Source organism: Ipomoea nil, unplaced genomic scaffold (assembly GCF_001879475.1).
Source record: "Ipomoea nil cultivar Tokyo-kokei standard unplaced genomic scaffold, Asagao_1.1 scaffold0188, whole genome shotgun sequence".
Lineage (NCBI taxonomy): Eukaryota > Viridiplantae > Streptophyta > Magnoliopsida > Solanales > Convolvulaceae > Ipomoea > Ipomoea nil.
The window spans coordinates 3,630,685-3,649,269 of NW_017616616.1; the positions used below are offsets into that span (position 1 = coordinate 3,630,685).

General features: G+C 32.1%; 1 protein-coding gene across 2 annotated transcripts in view; it reads left to right on the plus strand.

The window, feature by feature from the left end:
* LOC109183705 (TMV resistance protein N-like) overlaps nucleotides 1-18,231 on the plus strand; it is a 37,641-nt gene extending 19,410 nt beyond the window's left edge. The window contains exons 1-5 of one of the 2 annotated variants that reach the window (XM_019333782.1): nucleotides 10,404-10,994; nucleotides 12,767-13,841; nucleotides 16,463-16,699; nucleotides 16,833-17,411; nucleotides 17,578-18,231. In XM_019333782.1, coding sequence (XP_019189327.1) covers nucleotides 10,504-10,994; nucleotides 12,767-13,841; nucleotides 16,463-16,699; nucleotides 16,833-17,411; nucleotides 17,578-18,096 — 2,901 coding nt within the window. In that variant the 5' untranslated portion in view covers nucleotides 10,404-10,503 and the 3' untranslated portion in view covers nucleotides 18,097-18,231. Of the gene's footprint in view, nucleotides 1-10,403; nucleotides 10,995-12,766; nucleotides 13,842-16,462; nucleotides 16,700-16,832; nucleotides 17,412-17,577 lie in introns of those variants that run through there. The other variant, XM_019333775.1, reaches the window with a different exon arrangement.
* Nucleotides 18,232-18,585: the final 354 nt, after the last annotated feature.

Sequence of the window (18,585 nt, forward strand, 5' to 3'; positions counted from 1 at the left end):
CTTTAATTGTTGACTTTACCCAACCATGAATTTGAATTTGCTTGGATTCTTGTGGGCTCCAATACTTTGGTGTCTAGAATTTTAGTTGTCATTCAAGTACGTGTCATAGTCCCAATCCCTTGCGGAACGACAATTTACACCCGTTACTCACCATCTCTTTCCCGTACATCAACTTTTTCCCATTCGACGGGGTGGACAGAGAAGCTAGTTGTTAACTTGTTAAGAAGAATTAAATCATGACTTTCTAGTACGAAAATTACGCTTCATCCGCTTGATCACGTTTTTGGAGATATTATTCTTATTTTTGTAATAATGAGTTGATGGTTATTATTTTTTAGAAATAGTAATTAGATGCATGCCTGAAATGTCTTCCCTGATGGCCGACGGCATTCAATTATATATTTCTTTCACAACAGCTTTAAAGATTAGTGGATATATGAAAATGCAGGATTATTGGACTTTGGACCTATTGCCATTTCAACCCTCCAAAAAAGGATATATATATATATATATATATATATATATATATATATATATATATATATATATAGGGTGCTTTTCTGGTGCACACCACTACTATAATGCATGTGAACTTGTGGATTGATGTGGTGCACCGATGTGAGTGATCTTATGGTGCACATGGTGCATTCGGTTGCACAACATAATTTGCGGACTATCTTGATTTGGGCTTATGGCATGCCTCTTCATGCAAATGAATTGGGCTAGGGACAATACTTCGGCAAATTATGCCCTGGAAACGTGTTCACCGTGAATGGTGAACACAAGGCTAAACGACGTCGTTTTTAGGCAAAAATAAAATAAAATTCGCGGATGTGGAGTTAACGGCGCGTTGATCAAAATTATGAATTTTCTGTTATGAGATTATGAATTTTCATAAAATTCATAATCGCATAACAGAAAATTCATAATCGCATAACAGAAAATTCATAATCGCATAACAAAAAATTCATAATCGCATAACAGAAAATTCATAATCGCATAACAGAAAATTCATAATCTCATAACAGAAAATTCATAATCTCATAACAGAAATTTCATAATCTCATAACTGAAAATTCATAATCTTATAACAGAAAATTCATAATCTCATGGTTCCAAAGTGAATGTGTAGGCATGGTTCCAAAGTGAATGTGCAGGCATGGATTCATAATTTATGAATGTCCGTGATTTCGGACGAGAATGTGTAGGCATGGTTCCAAAGTGAATATGTAGGCATGAATTCATAATTTATGAATGTCCGAAATCATTGTTCACCTCAAATTAAAGTGAAACCGCAAAATGTGAAAATGAAGAAGAAAAGTCACGCAATTAATTAAGGAAAAAAAAAAAAAAAAAAAAAAAGAGATAACGGTGTACTAACACCGTTGGAACCGTGTTCACCATGACACGGTTCCATGGCATAACGCTCCCAATACTTCTAATCACAATTGTTATATCATGGACCATGATTCATATTGCAAAATAAATCCTAATATAAAAATTTTATATCTTCAATTAACATATTTTGTACATACTATAAAATTAACAATTTCTGTATTGTAACAGTTAAGATGCTGCTCAGATATTTCAATTGCTTGTATATGTAATTAACATTTTTTTTTAATTCATTGATGTGATAATAAAATTATTTATATTTATTAACGACACATGAGTTAGTTGACTCATGGGTTAAAGTGTAAAAATTTGTACAATACTGTTTCTTGCCAGATACAAAATAGTTTTTTTTTAATGAGATTTTAAAAACCTATTGGAATTTTAAAAGTCTATTTGTTTGTCTAGAACAACAAGACAAATAAACAAAACAAAAGTGGGTGCCAAAGATGGCAACCCATCTGCAAATCAAGAACAAAACGTGGGTGGCAAAGCTGCAAACCCCACCAAAATATTCCAAAATCCAACTCCACAACGAATATAAATATTATTTTTATTTTTGAGAATGAAGCTTTTCTGGAGATGGTGGACAGGAGGAGAGCCGGAGAAGAGGCAGCGGCGATTATTTTTTTATTACATAGCTGTAAATTCATAATCTCATAACAGAAAATTCATAATTTAATAAATAATTTTTTTTATGCGATTACGAATTTTCTGTTATGAGATTATGAATTTACAGTACATTCATAATCTCATAACAGAAAATTTATAATCTGACCAAACGCGCGCCGTTAACATCACATTAGCGAATTTTATTTTTTTTTTACGTAAAAACGGCGCCGTTTGGACTCGTGTTCACCATTCATGGTGAACACGTTTCCAGGACATAATTTGCCTTTGAGTGTACCCCTTAGCTACCAACTTTGCCTTGTATCTTTCAACAGTCCCATCCGCTTTATGTTTAATCTTGTACATCCATTTACACCTAATTGATTGTTCAAAGGGTGGAAAGTCAGTAAGAACCCATGTATTATTGGCCTGCAAGGCCTTAATTTCTGCTTTCATAGCTTTCCTCCAACACTCAAATTGTATGGCCTCATTATAAGACTTTGGCTCCTTAGAACAAGTAACGTTCATAGCAAAAATGTTATTGGTGAGTACTTTAGTCATGATGAATTAGTGAGTAGGTGTTGGTTATTTTTCAAAAATGTTACTTAGATTAAATTTTTGTATAATTTATTTCATTTAAATACTACGTAGGAAGATCCAATTTGATAGGCTCGATAGATCAGAGAAATTGTTAAGAAGAATTGAATTCATGATTTTCTAGTACAAATATCATCCTTCACCAACTTGATCGATTACATTTCCAGAGCTATTATTATTCTTTTTTTTTTTTTTTTATAATGAGTAGGTGGATATTATTTTTTAGAAATATTAATTAGATAGAATTAGGGGTGTAAATGAGTTGAGCCGCTCGCGAGCGGTTCGGTCAACGCTCGGCTCGAACTCGGTCAAAATCGAGCTCGGCTCGAACTCGAGCAGCTCGTGGATTAAACGAGCACGAGCCGAGCTTAGGCATAGGCTCGCGGCTCGACGAGCCTTATAATATACTATATAATATATAATATATAATACAATTATATTATATTTAGTATATAAAAATAATAATTAGCGGAGGGAAATTAAAATACTTTAATAATTATGTATAGATAAAAGTCCTAAAACAAAGTAATTTAAATTTTAAATCAAACAGGTCAAATTTGAGATCAAAATTGAGCTCAAATTCAAGCTTAAACTCGAGCTCGAGCTCGAGTTCACGAGCTCGAACGAGCACGAGCATGAGCCTACCCAGGCTCGGGCTCGGCTCGACTCGTTTACACCCTTAGATAGAATATTTGTGCCCGGCTTGCCGTAGGGTCGCATGTAGCGCTATAGCTCGGAAAGTTGAAAAACCATCCCATCTTCTACATTGTTTTTGCTTACACAAACATAGAGATTGTTAATTGTGTTAATTTTAGAGGGTAGCACTTGTAAACAAATTCCATCAAGTGCTAATTAAATTAAAAATTAAAAATTAAAAATAAATATTATTTTAGAACTAACTAAAAAAATAATTTAAATAAAATGAAGCGAAGGAGAACATCGTACATTAATATTTTCTAATAACTTTTGTGGGGTTTCTTATGTTGTTTTAGTATTTGTTGTGTGGTATTTAAAAAAAAAAAAAAAAAAAAAAAAAAAAAACAGAAATGTACATGAAAATTTTCAAATTGAATTAGGTGTGAGGAATAAGGAGCATAAATATGTTTCTGGCAACTAAATGTTTTTTTTATATATTTTTTTTTTGAAAATAAATGTTTTTTTTATATAATTCATTTAATTTGTAGAATACATAGCTAGGGTAAAAATGAGAGAATTGAATTTGCAAAATGGACTTTGTTAATACTAAATTTATTTTTGATCAATAAAATACACAATACAAGTGCATTAAATATTTTCTTTTCGAAGGTGAACATTGTACACAAGTTATGCATGGTTAAGCCTCTATATATACATCACATTATCAATGTCCAAAATAGTGTTGCATGTCTCTCTTATTTTTCACATCATTTCTCTTTATACTTCTCTTTCTTTTTTTTTTTTCTTTTTTTTTAGTTAATCATCTATTGCAGAATTTGTAGGACACTTAGCATTCCCTCAACAATTTCCTTCCCAACAACTTTATTGATCGGGAATGAAAATGTGGGACTATAATAATATCATATACTACAAGATTTTCATTAGAGCTATCTAATATATATTGTGGTATGTGCATTAAGACAACTTCTTTTATTTTTTTGTTCCAATAATGTTCAAGATGAAAAGTAGGAAAGGGAAAGAATACTGAGTCTTATATTTTATTAAAAAATGAATATGAATATATGATACTGGAATTGGAACGCAGGTAGATAATTAAATAAACGTAGTAATTTTTTTTTTTTTTTTTGAATGCTACTAGCTCTAGTATACATTGTAGTATCTGTTCATATACTTTCTCAACCTACTGAAATACAAAGAGCTAATAACGCCTCCACGAAGGCTCGAACTCACAACCTTCCAAGTGGAAGTCCAACCCGGGTACCATTGGACCACATAGTCCTGGTAAATAAACGTAGTAATTAATTTTAATTAAGAGTATAATTGAGAGGAAGGTTCTCATTATCTTTAATCAAACCATAAGGAATTGATCGGTATTATGATTTTATGATCTTTAATGCAAAGCAGATCAGAATGAAATTCCATCATTGTGTGGTCCCTCATCTTTATTCTTTATGTTTCCTCTTTACACTTTTCTTCTTTAGCTTTCTGGTCTACAGTTTCCTTGCTGTCTTCCACTCAATCTCTATGAAATCTCCTTCTTCATTTTTCCTTCACTTTTCTCTTTACACTTTTCTTCCTTAGAGCATCCACATTAGTTGGGAAGAATGTAGGGATAATGTAAGAGTGATTAGGAAAGAGAAGGTGAGAGGGGAGAGAAAAAAAAATAAAATAAAACAAAACTGAATTAAAAAAAAAATATAAAAAAAATTAAAATTTGAAAGTCAGGCGCGCCTGACGCGCCAACGGGCGCGTGCACTGCACGCGCTTGGCTTATGGCCACGCTGTGCGCGAAACGCGCACATCGTTTGTTTCTTTCACTTTTTCTTTCCTTTATTTTTTGACATTATTTTGTAATTTGCAGGAGGATTATTTCATCTAATAACCTCATCCCACACTTGTGAATAACTCTACCCAAGTGATTTATTCTGACATTAACTCTCTATTATTCATTGATGTAGATGCTCTTAGAGCATCCACATTGGTTGGGGAGAATGGGGGATAATGTAAGAGTGATTAGGAAAGAGAATGTGAGAAGGGGAGGGGAAAAAAAAAAACAAAATTAAAAAACGAAAATAAAATAAAAAATAAAAAAGAAGGTTCAGGCGCGCCGATCGGCGCGCCTGACGCGCCCAGGTGGGCTGCTGCTGTGCGCAAAACGCGCACAGCAGCTTGTTTCTTCATTTTTCCTTTTTCTGACATTATTTTTGTTTTGCAGATGAATTCTCCCCAAATTAATTCTTCCCTACATTAACTATAAACTTGAAGTGGGTGAATTAATGCTGCAATCTCCCCATATTATCTATTGATGTAGATGCTCTTAGCTTTCCTCTTTCCCTTTGTCATCCATCTCTAGACTTCACTTAGCTGAGTCTTCCACTCAATCTTTACCAGATTTCCCTCTCATTTTTTTATTGTTGTCTTTTCTCTTTATAATTTTTTTTATAATAAATCTTCCGTGAATATTATCGATTCCCTCTTACCACATGCCCGGCACTCAATAATGTCTTTTTTCTAAAGCCCTATTGCATGATTGAAAAAAATTGCTAGTGCCTACGTTTTTTTTATATTTTATTTTAGCTTTTACAACTTGTTTAATTTTTAATTTTTTAAAAAATTATTAATTATATATTATTTAATACTTTAATAATTAATACTAAATATTAAATATCAACCTAAAAAATATCTAGGATTTGAATGATTTAGGGTTATTTCGCTGAAAATGACAACGTCATTTTAAACGAAATAATCCATTTAAAAAAAAAAAAGAAATAATAATTAATCCGCCGATTAGGCGGCGCCGTCTAAATCACTACGGTAATAATATAGATGGTCAGGCCGCGCTTGACATCTAGGCACGATTTTTACAAGATAATGAGGTAAATGAAAATGGAGAATTATATTATAATCATTTTATATACTACACATTTTTGTAGGACACTTTAGCTTTCTATGGTCTTTCACTTCATAATTTAATTTCCTCCCCAGCTACGTTATTGCTGGAAGTAAATGCAGTACTACAATCATGCTTGTTAACCACGCGTCCGGAGACGCAGGGACCCAGATTGCACAATAGCTAGGAAATTAACCTCACTTAATAAAGTGATATGAAAGTGTGACCACTTTTAAAAGATGAGAAAGAATTGTATTAATGAAGAAAAAAATAATGATTAATTGTAAATTTAATGATATAGCATTTTGGAAGTAAGAGAAAATTTCATAAATGTGAATAATGGTATAGAGCAAAAGTAGAAAAAGTGAGCAATCTCGAATTAGATTAAAAGTAGATCAAAAAAATGAAATAGAAAAAAAATATTTATAAAAACATTATTTAGATTACATTTTTGTATCAATTATTTTATTAAATATTGTGATGTGATAAAAAAAATAAAAAAAATAAAAAAATAAAAAGAGAGAGAAGAACAGAGAGATCTTTTATATATGTGCTTGCCAAAACTAAATAAAACTCATTTCCTAATTTTTTTTTTTGTTGAAATATTTATGATTCTTTATAAGGTAGTATCTGTTCTATACTTTCTCAAACATTTTCAGCCATCACCACCGAGATTTGAATCTTCGACCATCCACTTGGATGGATAACCGGAATGCCATCACACTACATGATAGTTGGCACTTATTCCCTAGTTCGTTTCACACAAAAGTTCAAAAAAATCATCTCCTCGTCTCCGTGTTTTTGAACACAATCATAAGTAGGGGTGGAAATAGGCCGAGCCAAGCCGAGCTTTAGAAAATTAGACATGGGCTTGTTATGAAAATCTAAGGCCTGGGCCTGGGCCTGGGCCTGTATGTAGGCTTTTTTGTTAGGCTCAAGCCTGAGCCTACAATTAGCCTGGCCTGGCCTGAAACCTTTTTAAAAGTCTGTTTAATATGTAGGCCGTTATATATATACTAGTATTTTTTATGCGCAAAAAATAGGTGCCCAATATTAGTACTTTATATTAAAAATTTAAATTTATTTATATTTTAGATTTTAAAATTATTTTAAATAATAATAATAATAATAATGTAAAACATTTTTATAAATTTGATATTTATATTTTATTTATGTAATAATTAACATATAACTCCAATATGTATATATTATTATTAATGAAGAAGATAAGAAAATATATGTTGAATGCATGTGCATGGTAACAATAGTGGAAAAGATAACGGAAGTTATAACAGTAGGGGTATATTTGTCCAAAATATTGTAAAATACAACTTTTATAGCATAATAACTATAAAAAAATTTAACGAAAAAAACAGACATAAATCAAGGGTATAACATTCATTCACACTTATTATGTTTATATATATATATATATATATATATATATATATATATATATATATATATATATATTGTGGTATGTGCATTAAGATAACTTCTTTTACTTTTTTTTGTTCAATATTCAAGATAAAAAGTAGGAAAGGGCGAGAATACTGAGTCGCATATTTTATTAAAAAATGAATATGATATTGGAATTGGAACAAGTAGGTAATTAAATAAACGTAATACGGATAATTGTTATTCTCAAAAAAAAAAAAAAACGTGGTTTCAAAAAAAAAAAAAAACGTAATAATTAATTTTAATTAGAGTATGATTGAGAGGAAATTTCTAATTATCTTTAATCAAACCACGAGGAATTGATCGTATTGTGTGTTCGAGTAAATTATGATTTTATGAAATTCCTTCCTTGTGTGGTCCCTCCTCTTTATCCTTTATGTTTCCTCTTTACACTTTTCTTCTTTAGCTTTCTCGCCTGCGGTTTCCCTGCTGTCTTCCACTCAATCTCTATGAAATTTCCTCCTTCACTTTTCTCTTTACACTTTTCTTCCTTAGCTTTCCTCTTTCCCTTTGTCATCCGTCTCTAGACTTCGCTTAGCTGAGTCTTCCACTCAATCGTTACGAGATTTCCCTCCTCATTTTTTATTGTTATCTTTTCTCTTTAGAATTTTTTTATTATAATAAATCTTCGGCAAATATTACCCATTCCCTCTTTCTGCATGCCCAGCCCTCAATAATGCCCTTTTCTAAAACTCTATTGCATGATTTAAAAAATCGCTAGCGCCTATATTTTTTTTTATATTTTTTTTTAGCTTTTACAACTTGTTTAATTTTTAATTTTTTTTTAAAGATTTGATAATTATATATTATTTAATACTTTAGTTAATACTAAAATATTAAGGGTGTGTTTGGTTCGCACATGGGAATCGGAATCGGAATGAATATCAAATACTTGGTAATGGTAATGGATTTTGGTAAAAATATTTAACATGTTTGGTAGTAGGGTGGAATGAGAATGGTTAATTACTTATAGTAGTACTTGAAAATGAATAAGGGTCAGAGTGTGGGGAGCCCTTAGGGTTGGGGATTCAACATTTTGCCCTTTTGGGATAAGAAAATGAATAAGAGAATGAGAATGGTTACTATTGCGTGGAAGGACTAGTACTAGATGCCACCCCAATAGTCATATGTACTATTTCATGTTTAACACAAAAGTTCAGAAAAATCAACTCCTCATCTACGTGTTTTTGCGAACACAACCATAATTAATATTAGCAAATATTTATCGAGAAAAAAATATAATACAAAATATAATATTTTTAAATTAAAATGTAAAAATATCATTTTTTTTTAAAAAAAAATCTACATTTTCTCATATAAATAATAAATACTTTATTACATCAAAATATCTTTTTTTTTTTTCACAATATATATGACATTCCCTTATGGCCCGTTTGGTTCACGGAATAGGCCTGAAATGGCATAGCATTCCCAGTAATAGGCCTATTTTTTTGTTTGGTAACCAATTTTACTACTAGGAATAATATTCCTAGTAATAGCCTATTACCTCAAATAAGGTAATAGCTAATACCAGGCCCCCCCTGGTATTAACCTATTCCTGAGTCCCCAGGAATATATTTTTTATTTTATTTTCTAATTTACCCTTCTGTTTAAACTAAACATTCTTCGCTATTTCTCCCGTCTCTCTATGTTCGCGATTTCTTTCGGCCATGCATCAAATTCAAGCTTTCTTCCGAGACCACCATTAGAGACCTCCATCGACGAAGCTATGTCTGCCCTCAACAAGTCCCACAAATCCTCCCCTCTCGCTGGATGCATGGCAGTGGCGAGGTCACCTCTGGTCATGGCAAGCAAAACTTCACCTGCGACTGGATTGGGTGGCTACCGAAGAGGCTGTTGGCCGGTGTGCAAGAGGGTGTCGGCTTCTCCTAGTCTCCCCCCGTCGTCATTCACGAGACCTCCTCCATCACCTGCCGTTGAGATAACCGCCGTGGCTGGGTGGAACCCTACCCGCGGCAGAACTGACTCCGCAAAATCTGGACGCAGGCGATCGTCAATCTGATTGAGGGGAACTGTTCGTCGTTCACCCGCAATCCCTCCGCCACCCTCCGATTGCTCTCGCACAACTTCCGTCACCGGCAAAAAGTCGAGGGACGAAAAAGCTCGCGGAACTTCGGACATCGCGACCGGAAGCCGATTACCAATCTGACCACACCGGTCGCTTCGTTGGACCTCCCTGACGATCCCTGAAGGTTGATTCGAGCTATCGCCAGTCGCAATAGTTGCCGGAGCCTCCATTGACGATGAGGGGGTGCGATCGTGATCGCGAGAAGTCTCCACCGCGATTAACCTGGTTTTGATAAATAATAACAATACTAAATACTCCGTACTAAATAATAATAATAATAATAATAATAATAATAATAATAATAATAATAATAATAATAATAATAATAATAATAATAATACATTTTGTACAACCCTTAAAAAAAATTATAAAAGGGCATTTATGTCTTTTAAACATATATTCAATTTCTATTCCTTAACCAACCAAACGTTAGAATACAATTCCTAAAGTCTATTCCTTCAGCGAACCAAACAACATAATACAATTCCTATTCTATTACTTACCTATTCCATTCCCTATGGAATAGCATCCCTATTCCCTCCAAATTGATTCCGTGAACCAAACGGGCCATTAGAGAAGTACATTGAAATTTCTTGAATTCTTTATTTAGATAGCATGAAAGAAAGTAGTCCCCACTACACCTTTTGGCAGTCCAATAATTTCATTCAATTCCCGTCTTTTAACTTATCTTCATTCCCCTTTCCCTTTGAGCTTTCTTTCATTCGATCAGTTCCTTCCCAACACAAGCACACTAAGTAGCCTCTTCTTCAATCTTCTCTAGCTTTCCTGCCTTTTGCTCACTTCAATTCCTATGGCCATCTCTACAATCAACCTTCAACCTTCCATTTGGGAATACGATGTGTTCTTGAGTTTCAGAGGTGAAGATACGCGCAAAACTTTTACCAGTCATCTTTATTCTGCACTATGTAATGCAAGTATTCACACCTTCAGAGACGAAGAGGAGCTAAAAAAGGGCGAATCTCTTGCGCCTGAACTCACCAGAGCAATCCAAAATTCAAGGGTCTCTATCATAGTTTTCTCGAAAAACTATGCCTCGTCTAGGTGGTGCCTTGACGAATTGCTTCAAATCCTCGAGTGTAGGGAGAAAGGAAAACAGTTAGTCTATCCTATTTTTTATGACGTTGAGCCTTCTGAAGTGCGTAGTCAAAGTGGGAATTACGGTATGGCACTGGCAAAGCACGAAGAACGTTTTAGCGGAAGCGACAAGGTACAAAAATGGAGAGATGCACTCACTAAAGTTGCAAATATGTCAGGATGGGATTTGCAAGGCTTCGCCAATGGGTATTGCTTTCTCCTTGTTCTGTTTGAATAATTCTTAATATATATTATATAACATACGTAATTTCTTTTTAAAGCATGAACGTAACTTTATAATTGAATATCATTAGAAATTTTAATTGTTCGGATACTTGAGAGATTATTACATATCTGTTGTTGTAAATTTTATACTGAATAATCGTTTTAGTTTAGTTCTAATAACGATATATATATATATATATATATATATATATATATATATATATATATATATAAGGGTTTAGGGGCGAGTATAGCTTCCCGTGCAGTTGCGCGGATGACTAATGTACGTGAGTTTTGTACTTAGTGTGTGTGAGTATCGTACTTAAGGTGCATGAGGTTTATGTTTAATGTGCGTGAGTTTACACATTAATTACCGATGGAGAACACCCCCATCAGACTCAAGTAATGAACAGCTTCCGAGAAGTACTTGATGAATATGGCTTATCCAACTTGGGATTGCCAGGATACCCTTTTACATGGGAGAAGCGCAAAGGCACACCAGCTTTTTTGTGGAAGAAAAATTAGATCGTGCAATAACTTCGGATTCAGGGAGAGTTCAGTATAAGGAAGCTGTTGTGTGCAACTTTGATGTAACACAATCGGATCATACAACTTCGTTCGTAAGCGAGAAAGGTAGATTAAACAATAGTCACAGTACACACTCACGCATATTAAGCACACAACTCACGCACCTTAGGCACAAGACTCACGCACGTTACATACAAAACTCACGTACATTAAGCACTACACACTCACACACATTAAGCACAAACCTCACACACGTTAAGCACAATACTCACGCACACTATGTACAAAACTCACGCATATTAATCACCCGGCACAATCGCACGGGAATCATTCACCCGCACTGGAACTTAAGACTATATATATATATATATATATAGGGTTGAGTTCACAGACCACAATATATAGAGGACTATGCAGACTAATAAAGGACACACGATAAATTAGTATCAGGCGCACAACTTAATGCATAATGGCACATAAGAATACATGTAAACATCAGGTTTTGAACCTAGACTCTATTAATTGACAAGCATATGCACACGACTACATTCGGCCATGCACACGACATACAGACTAATGACACACAACTACTTCAGACCTCGATCACAGTCCTCTATAATATAGTATTATAGTGGTCCTCATTTGAACTCAACTATATATATATATATATATATATATATATATATATATATATATATATATATATATATATATATATATAGAGAGAGAGAGAGAGAGAGAGAGAGAGAGAGGGAAAGTTGTTTGACCTGTGTATAGAGAGAGAGAGAGTTGTTTCTTCGATCAGGCCTGCTCTGTATAGGCTTGCTCTGCGGAGTTTGGTATCGCAGAAATGAGAAGCGAAAAACGCAGAGCAGGCCTATACATTTAGGGGAAAAAAAAAAAAAGAAAAATACGAAAAAGAAAATAATATGAAAGCAAAAATAAAATTATATATATATATATATATATATATATATATATATATATATATATATATATATATATATATAAACTAATAAAAAAATTTGATGTCAACAATATTATTACTAGTAACTTGTAGGAAATCTGTAAAAAGTTCTAGACGATTTTTTTTTTTTTTTTTTTTTTGGTTTATGACTCTAAATATCACTTATTAAAGTTCATGGTGCGGCATAAATAATCAAGAATGGTTCATGGTGCGGGATGACACTTTAGCCTTGTTTTTATTTTCTACCTAATTATTGAAGGTATGAATCCAAGTTCATTGATGAAATCGTTCAAGACATTGTACCGGTAGTAAGTCCGAAGCCAATGTTTGTTGCGAAGCATGAAGTTGGACTTGAATCTCGAGTTGATCAGGTGCTCCAATTCAATTATGAAACACATGAAAATGATGTTCGCATGATTGGGATATATGGTATGAGGGGTATTGGAAAGAGTACTCTTGCCAAAGCTCTTTATAACAAATTGTTTGGATACTTCGAAAGGAGTTATTTTCTTGAGATAAGTTCACAAAGTTTAGAGACAAAAAAGTTACAAAAAGAACTTCTTAGTGAGCTTCTTAAAAGGAAGATTAAAGTTGGCAGTGAAGGTGAAGGAAAAATGTTGATCAAGCGTTGGCTTCAAGCAAAAAAATGTCTCATTGTTCTCGATAATTTAGAGCATAGAAATCAATTTGAGGCATTATGTGGAGAACGAGATTGGTTTGGTAAAGGGAGCACACTTATTTTAACAACTAGAGATGCACATTTGCTGAAAGAATTGAAAGAGGATGAACTTTATAAAGCTAAGGCACTGGTTCATGAGGAGTCCTTGCAGCTCTTTAGCTTACACGCATTTAGGGAGCCAACATTGCCAAAAGAAGATTATGCTGAGGTTTTAGATGGCATAGTGGCATATTTTGAAGGACTTCCATTAGCTCTTGAAGTGATAGGGAGTTATTTGTCTGACAAATCTAAGGAGGAATGGATTAGTGCCTTTGAAAAATTGAGAAAAATTCCTCATGATGATGTTCTAGCTAAACTTAAAATTAGTTATGAAGGACTTCCAGAGGACCATACCAAATCTCTTTTTCTTGATCTTGTTTGTTTCTCTCATAAAATTCCCGAGGAGACTAATAATGCAATGGGACATTTCTCAACCATTGAGATTCGAAACATAGTTGACAAATGCTTGATAAATTACTCATGCTTCAACTGGATGTATAGCTTAATTCCAGAGATGGGAAGAGAAATTATTCATTCAGAATCTCCCAACAAGTCAGGTGAACGCAGCCGATTGTGGTGCCCTAATGATGTCCATGATGTTCTTATAGAACAAAAGGTAACGATATGTTTTTTATTTGTCTATTTCATATTGTTCATAAATCTTATGTCAACCATTGTATTTAATTTGGCACTTCCATATCATGCACAATGAAGATTTAATTCTTTGCCTCAGTTTTGTAAGGATCACTTAGCTTTGCCTATATAATAACACTTCAGTCACACATTTTTCTAACATTTTCAACGTAATTGATAGATTGAATCTTCAATCAAAGTTAAAATGATGGGAAAATAAATTATTGGAAATATGCAAGTTCAGAAAATATTATGAATTAAAGATAATAAGTGGGATTATATATATTTTCAAGAAATTCAATTATGTTCCTAGCTAGGGTTAATAAGTAATAATATACAAAGGGATACAATTCTAGACTTCAAATTAATTTTAAAATTTAAAGTGTCATTTAATTGAAAACTAGATTCATTCTATACAGAAGCAGATCCAGCATGGGGCAGTTGTCCCCTGCCCCACCCCCACCTTATATAGCCCATGTATGTGTGTGTGTGTGTATATATATATATATATATATATATATATATATATATATATATATATATATATATATATATATATATATGTTTTAGTATAAGTAAATAAAAACAGATAAATATAAACAAAAGGAGATTTAGCCTAAATGGAAGGTGTGTGTTTGTCTTTAGTGATGGTCTAAGGTTTAAATCTTTCCATTAATACTACTAGTATTTTCACCCGTGTGATACACGAAATGGAATTGTTGTAATATATTAAGAATATTTAAATTGATAAAGAGTTAATTTCACCAGAGGTCGCTTATCTTTCCTGACAATTCCAAATTTAATCCTAGACTATAGTTATTAATTATTACAATTTATTCTATGTTATAATTCTTACCTTAATATTCTTACTATTATTATTAACACTTAATTACTTTTAAATATTACTTTTACCACTTATATTATATTACTATTATTATTATTATTATTATTATTATTATTATTATTATTATTATTATTATTATTATTATTATTATTGTTGTTGTTGTTGTTGTTGTTGTTGTTGTTGTTGTTGTTGTTATTATTATTATTATTATTATTATTATTATTATTATTATTATTAGTTTCTTTTCAAGTTTTGTTAGTATATAATCTCCGTGAGGCACACAATAATAATATAACCATAATTAAATATTCTTGTATTGTATTTCGTGAGTCACAATAATAATATAACAATAATTAAATATTGTTCAATTAAAATATTCTTCTAGGATTTCTATTACCATCATTAATTATTCTCTAATTTACCATAATTTTTTTCTTAGAAACTATTTAATAAAGCATTTTTTTTTTTTAAGAAATTGGTGGGCCAAACCACCTACGGCAGTTTGCGGTGGATAGATCTCGAAAAAATACGCGATTTTAAAAAATCATTTGTCCAAAACGGACAACCGAGTCAAAAGTTATGGCTTGCCAAACTTTTGACACATCACAACTTTTACCCAGAATTATTGTACGAATGGCAAAGTAGAATCAATATATTTTATTGGGAAGAGAAATTTTTTAGGAATTGGGCGGAAAGTTAAAATTCCAGGATTTTGTTATTATATATAGTATAGTATAGAATAGTATAGATATAGATTTTGACTTTTTAAATATTAATAGCAAAATACTTCAACATAGTTAAATTTTGACTTTTTAAATATTAATAGTGAGATTTTCACACACACATATTATTTATTTATTTTCGCTATATCTAACAATATTTATGGTTATACGTTTTAAGTGTTTCATTTTTTTCAAATTATCTCTTTGCTTTAAAATTTTGCCCCCACTGAACAAAATTTCTGGATCCGCCACTAATTCTATATGCTATTGAAAATAACTATATAATCTCAATCTGTGAAGATTATACACGAATTTTATGTTCAATTTAGTGAAATTGAAAATAACTATATTTTTACCTCATGTTAATTTATAATGAGGTTACATGACACAAAAGTGACAAAACCATGAATTTGTTTTAGTTTCCATGCTCTTCTAAATTCTAATGTATAAATCTACAAATCTCAATATATTATAATTTTCACATGTACGTAAATACATGTTAATTATTAGTTTAGTTCTTTCCAGTCTCTTATACAGAAATAATCAAAAACAATTTTATTATTTCTGGAATTGATTAAATATTATACAAAGATTCTATTATATATAATGTAGATTGCAAGATAGGCTGATGCATATTCAATTATATGTAATACTGTGTTAGAACGGGAAGATATATAGCATTTCATAGTTAATGACTATGTGGTCTAATGGTACCCTGATTGAATTTTCATTTGGAAGGTTGTGAGTTTGAGCCTCAGTGGAGGCGTTATTGGTTCTTTGTGTTTCAATACGTATACTTGAAAAAGTATATGAATATATACTATATTGTAATAGAGTCAATAACATTAAAAAAAAAAAAAAATCACTACTCACTAATAACTATTATGAAGCATTAATTTAAATTTTGTTTTCTTATAATGAAATTTATTATATACCACATTTTACTTACATCCGATCCTTCTCTCAACATTATTTTTACATTCAATTAAAATAGCTATTTATTTACTAAGCAAAATAATGTGTGTTTTTTATGTGTAGGGTATGGAAAAGATTGAAATGATTGTATTAAACTCTCCAATGAAAAATATGGAGTACAATCAAATTGATGAAATTCACTTAGAAGGAAACTTTAAACATCTACCACGCAAGACACTTAGATGCTTGCAATGGAATCAATGTCCTGTGAAATCTATTCCATTCGGTTATTTTTTTGACAAGCTCGTGAAGCTGAAAATGTGGGAGAGCAACATTAAAGAATTTGGAGTCCCACTAAAGGTAATTTGGCAATACTTTTTTAAATTTAATAGCTCTTTGCTTATAATAAAATAGTTAAAGACTACAATAACTTTTAATTCAAAAATTTTTAATTTGTTTCTATGGCTTTTATTTGTTGAATCCATTGAAATAGTATTTTCTATGTCATGAGTCTTTGGATCTTGGATGGTGTGAAAATCTCACGAGGACTCCGGACTTTAGCGGTGCTAAAAATCTTCATAAGCTATCATTTTATGGATCAAGTTTGGAGAAGGTGCACTATTCCAATATTGACCTGTGGATGCAATCTAAAATAGATTTGTGGGGATGTGAAAGGCTGAAGAAACTTCCATCATCATCAGTTGAAAATTCGGGGATGTTAACCCACAATTTCCCACAATTTCCTCCTAATCTGGAGGATATTCGCTTATACGGATGCAAAAACTTGGAAGTTGTCTCAGCAACATTTCCTACTTCCCTTGAGGGGATTGTTTTATATGGCTGCACAAACCTAAAAACGCTGCTTGAACTTCCTCAAAATCTCCAATCTCTTTATGTTTTCAATTGTGAGTCGTTGGAAACAGTACACTTACCAAAGATGTTAGAATATGTGAAACTCACCCATTGCAAAAAATTAAAGGAGATTCAAGGCTGGGAGAATGCTCAATTTTTAACCAGAATCGAATTAAGAGGTGTTCCCAATAATATCAAGTTTTCAGAAATCATAAATAAGGTAGATATACCTCTCTTCTCTCTCTCTTCCATTTGTGTTATGTACGACATCTTCAATTCTCTCTCTTCAAGTTTTAGTAGGGATTAATACATAAGATAGATAGAAGTTGGTGCATCATTTCTACCCAATTTTACTCTTTTCACACTTGTCTGTTTTTCTTATACAGGTTTTAAAAGTTTCCAAGTTGAATTCTTATATTGAATTTGAAGGATATCTTCCAAATAATGAAACTTTGAGTTGGATTAAGTTTGAGGAAAATGGATCATCATCATCATCAATATCTTTCCAATTGCCTCCATTAATATCTAATTTGGAATTCCTTGAAATTTGCATTTCAGTGGTACTACCGCTGCACGAATCCTCTTATGCTAGAATTGAAGCCCGTGCTAGAATTGAAAAGGATGGCTTCAGAGTCTGGACTCTTGCTTGGTATTCATTTGTTAATGGACTCGAAGAAGCGGAAAATGTTGTTTCATTTGTAAATTTCATTCCACAGGATTATTTCTTCAAAGTTATAAAAGCTGGAGAAATCTTTGAAGTTATTTTTGAAGATGATAAAAAATGTATGGTGAAAAAAATAAGAGTTGAAGCATTGTATAGAGATAGAGAAGATGGCTTCCTACAAATTTTACCACTTACTAAACTTCACTCTAACACACAAGAAGAAGAAGAAGAAGAAGAATAGGACTTTTGAAGCCGGCCGAAAAATATTCATTTTTCATAACTTCTTTTGTTAATATTATTCCACATTCGGTAACTTCTCTGTACTTATTAATTAATTAAGAGCATTATATTTTGTACTTTTGAATATTTATAATTATATTTATTTGGACCCAAAAAATACTTCTATATTTTAATTAAAAAGTAGTGTTACATATTTCGTGTGAAATAATCTTACAAAAAAAAAATTTGTGATCCGACTTTCATGTACAAAAATTGTGGTATATATATATTCACTTGGTCATTCTATCTGAGCCACTATTCAAAGCACTTGCTTTTGTCACGATGAATTAGTGAGTTGACTATTTTTCAACAATATTATTTATTAAATTAATTTGTGTATAATTTAAAAACAATGGGTAAGAAGATCCATTCAACACGGTGAACCAAGAAGTTGTTAAGAAGAATTGAAACATGACTTTTAAGTATGAAAATTGAGTTTCATACTAAATTT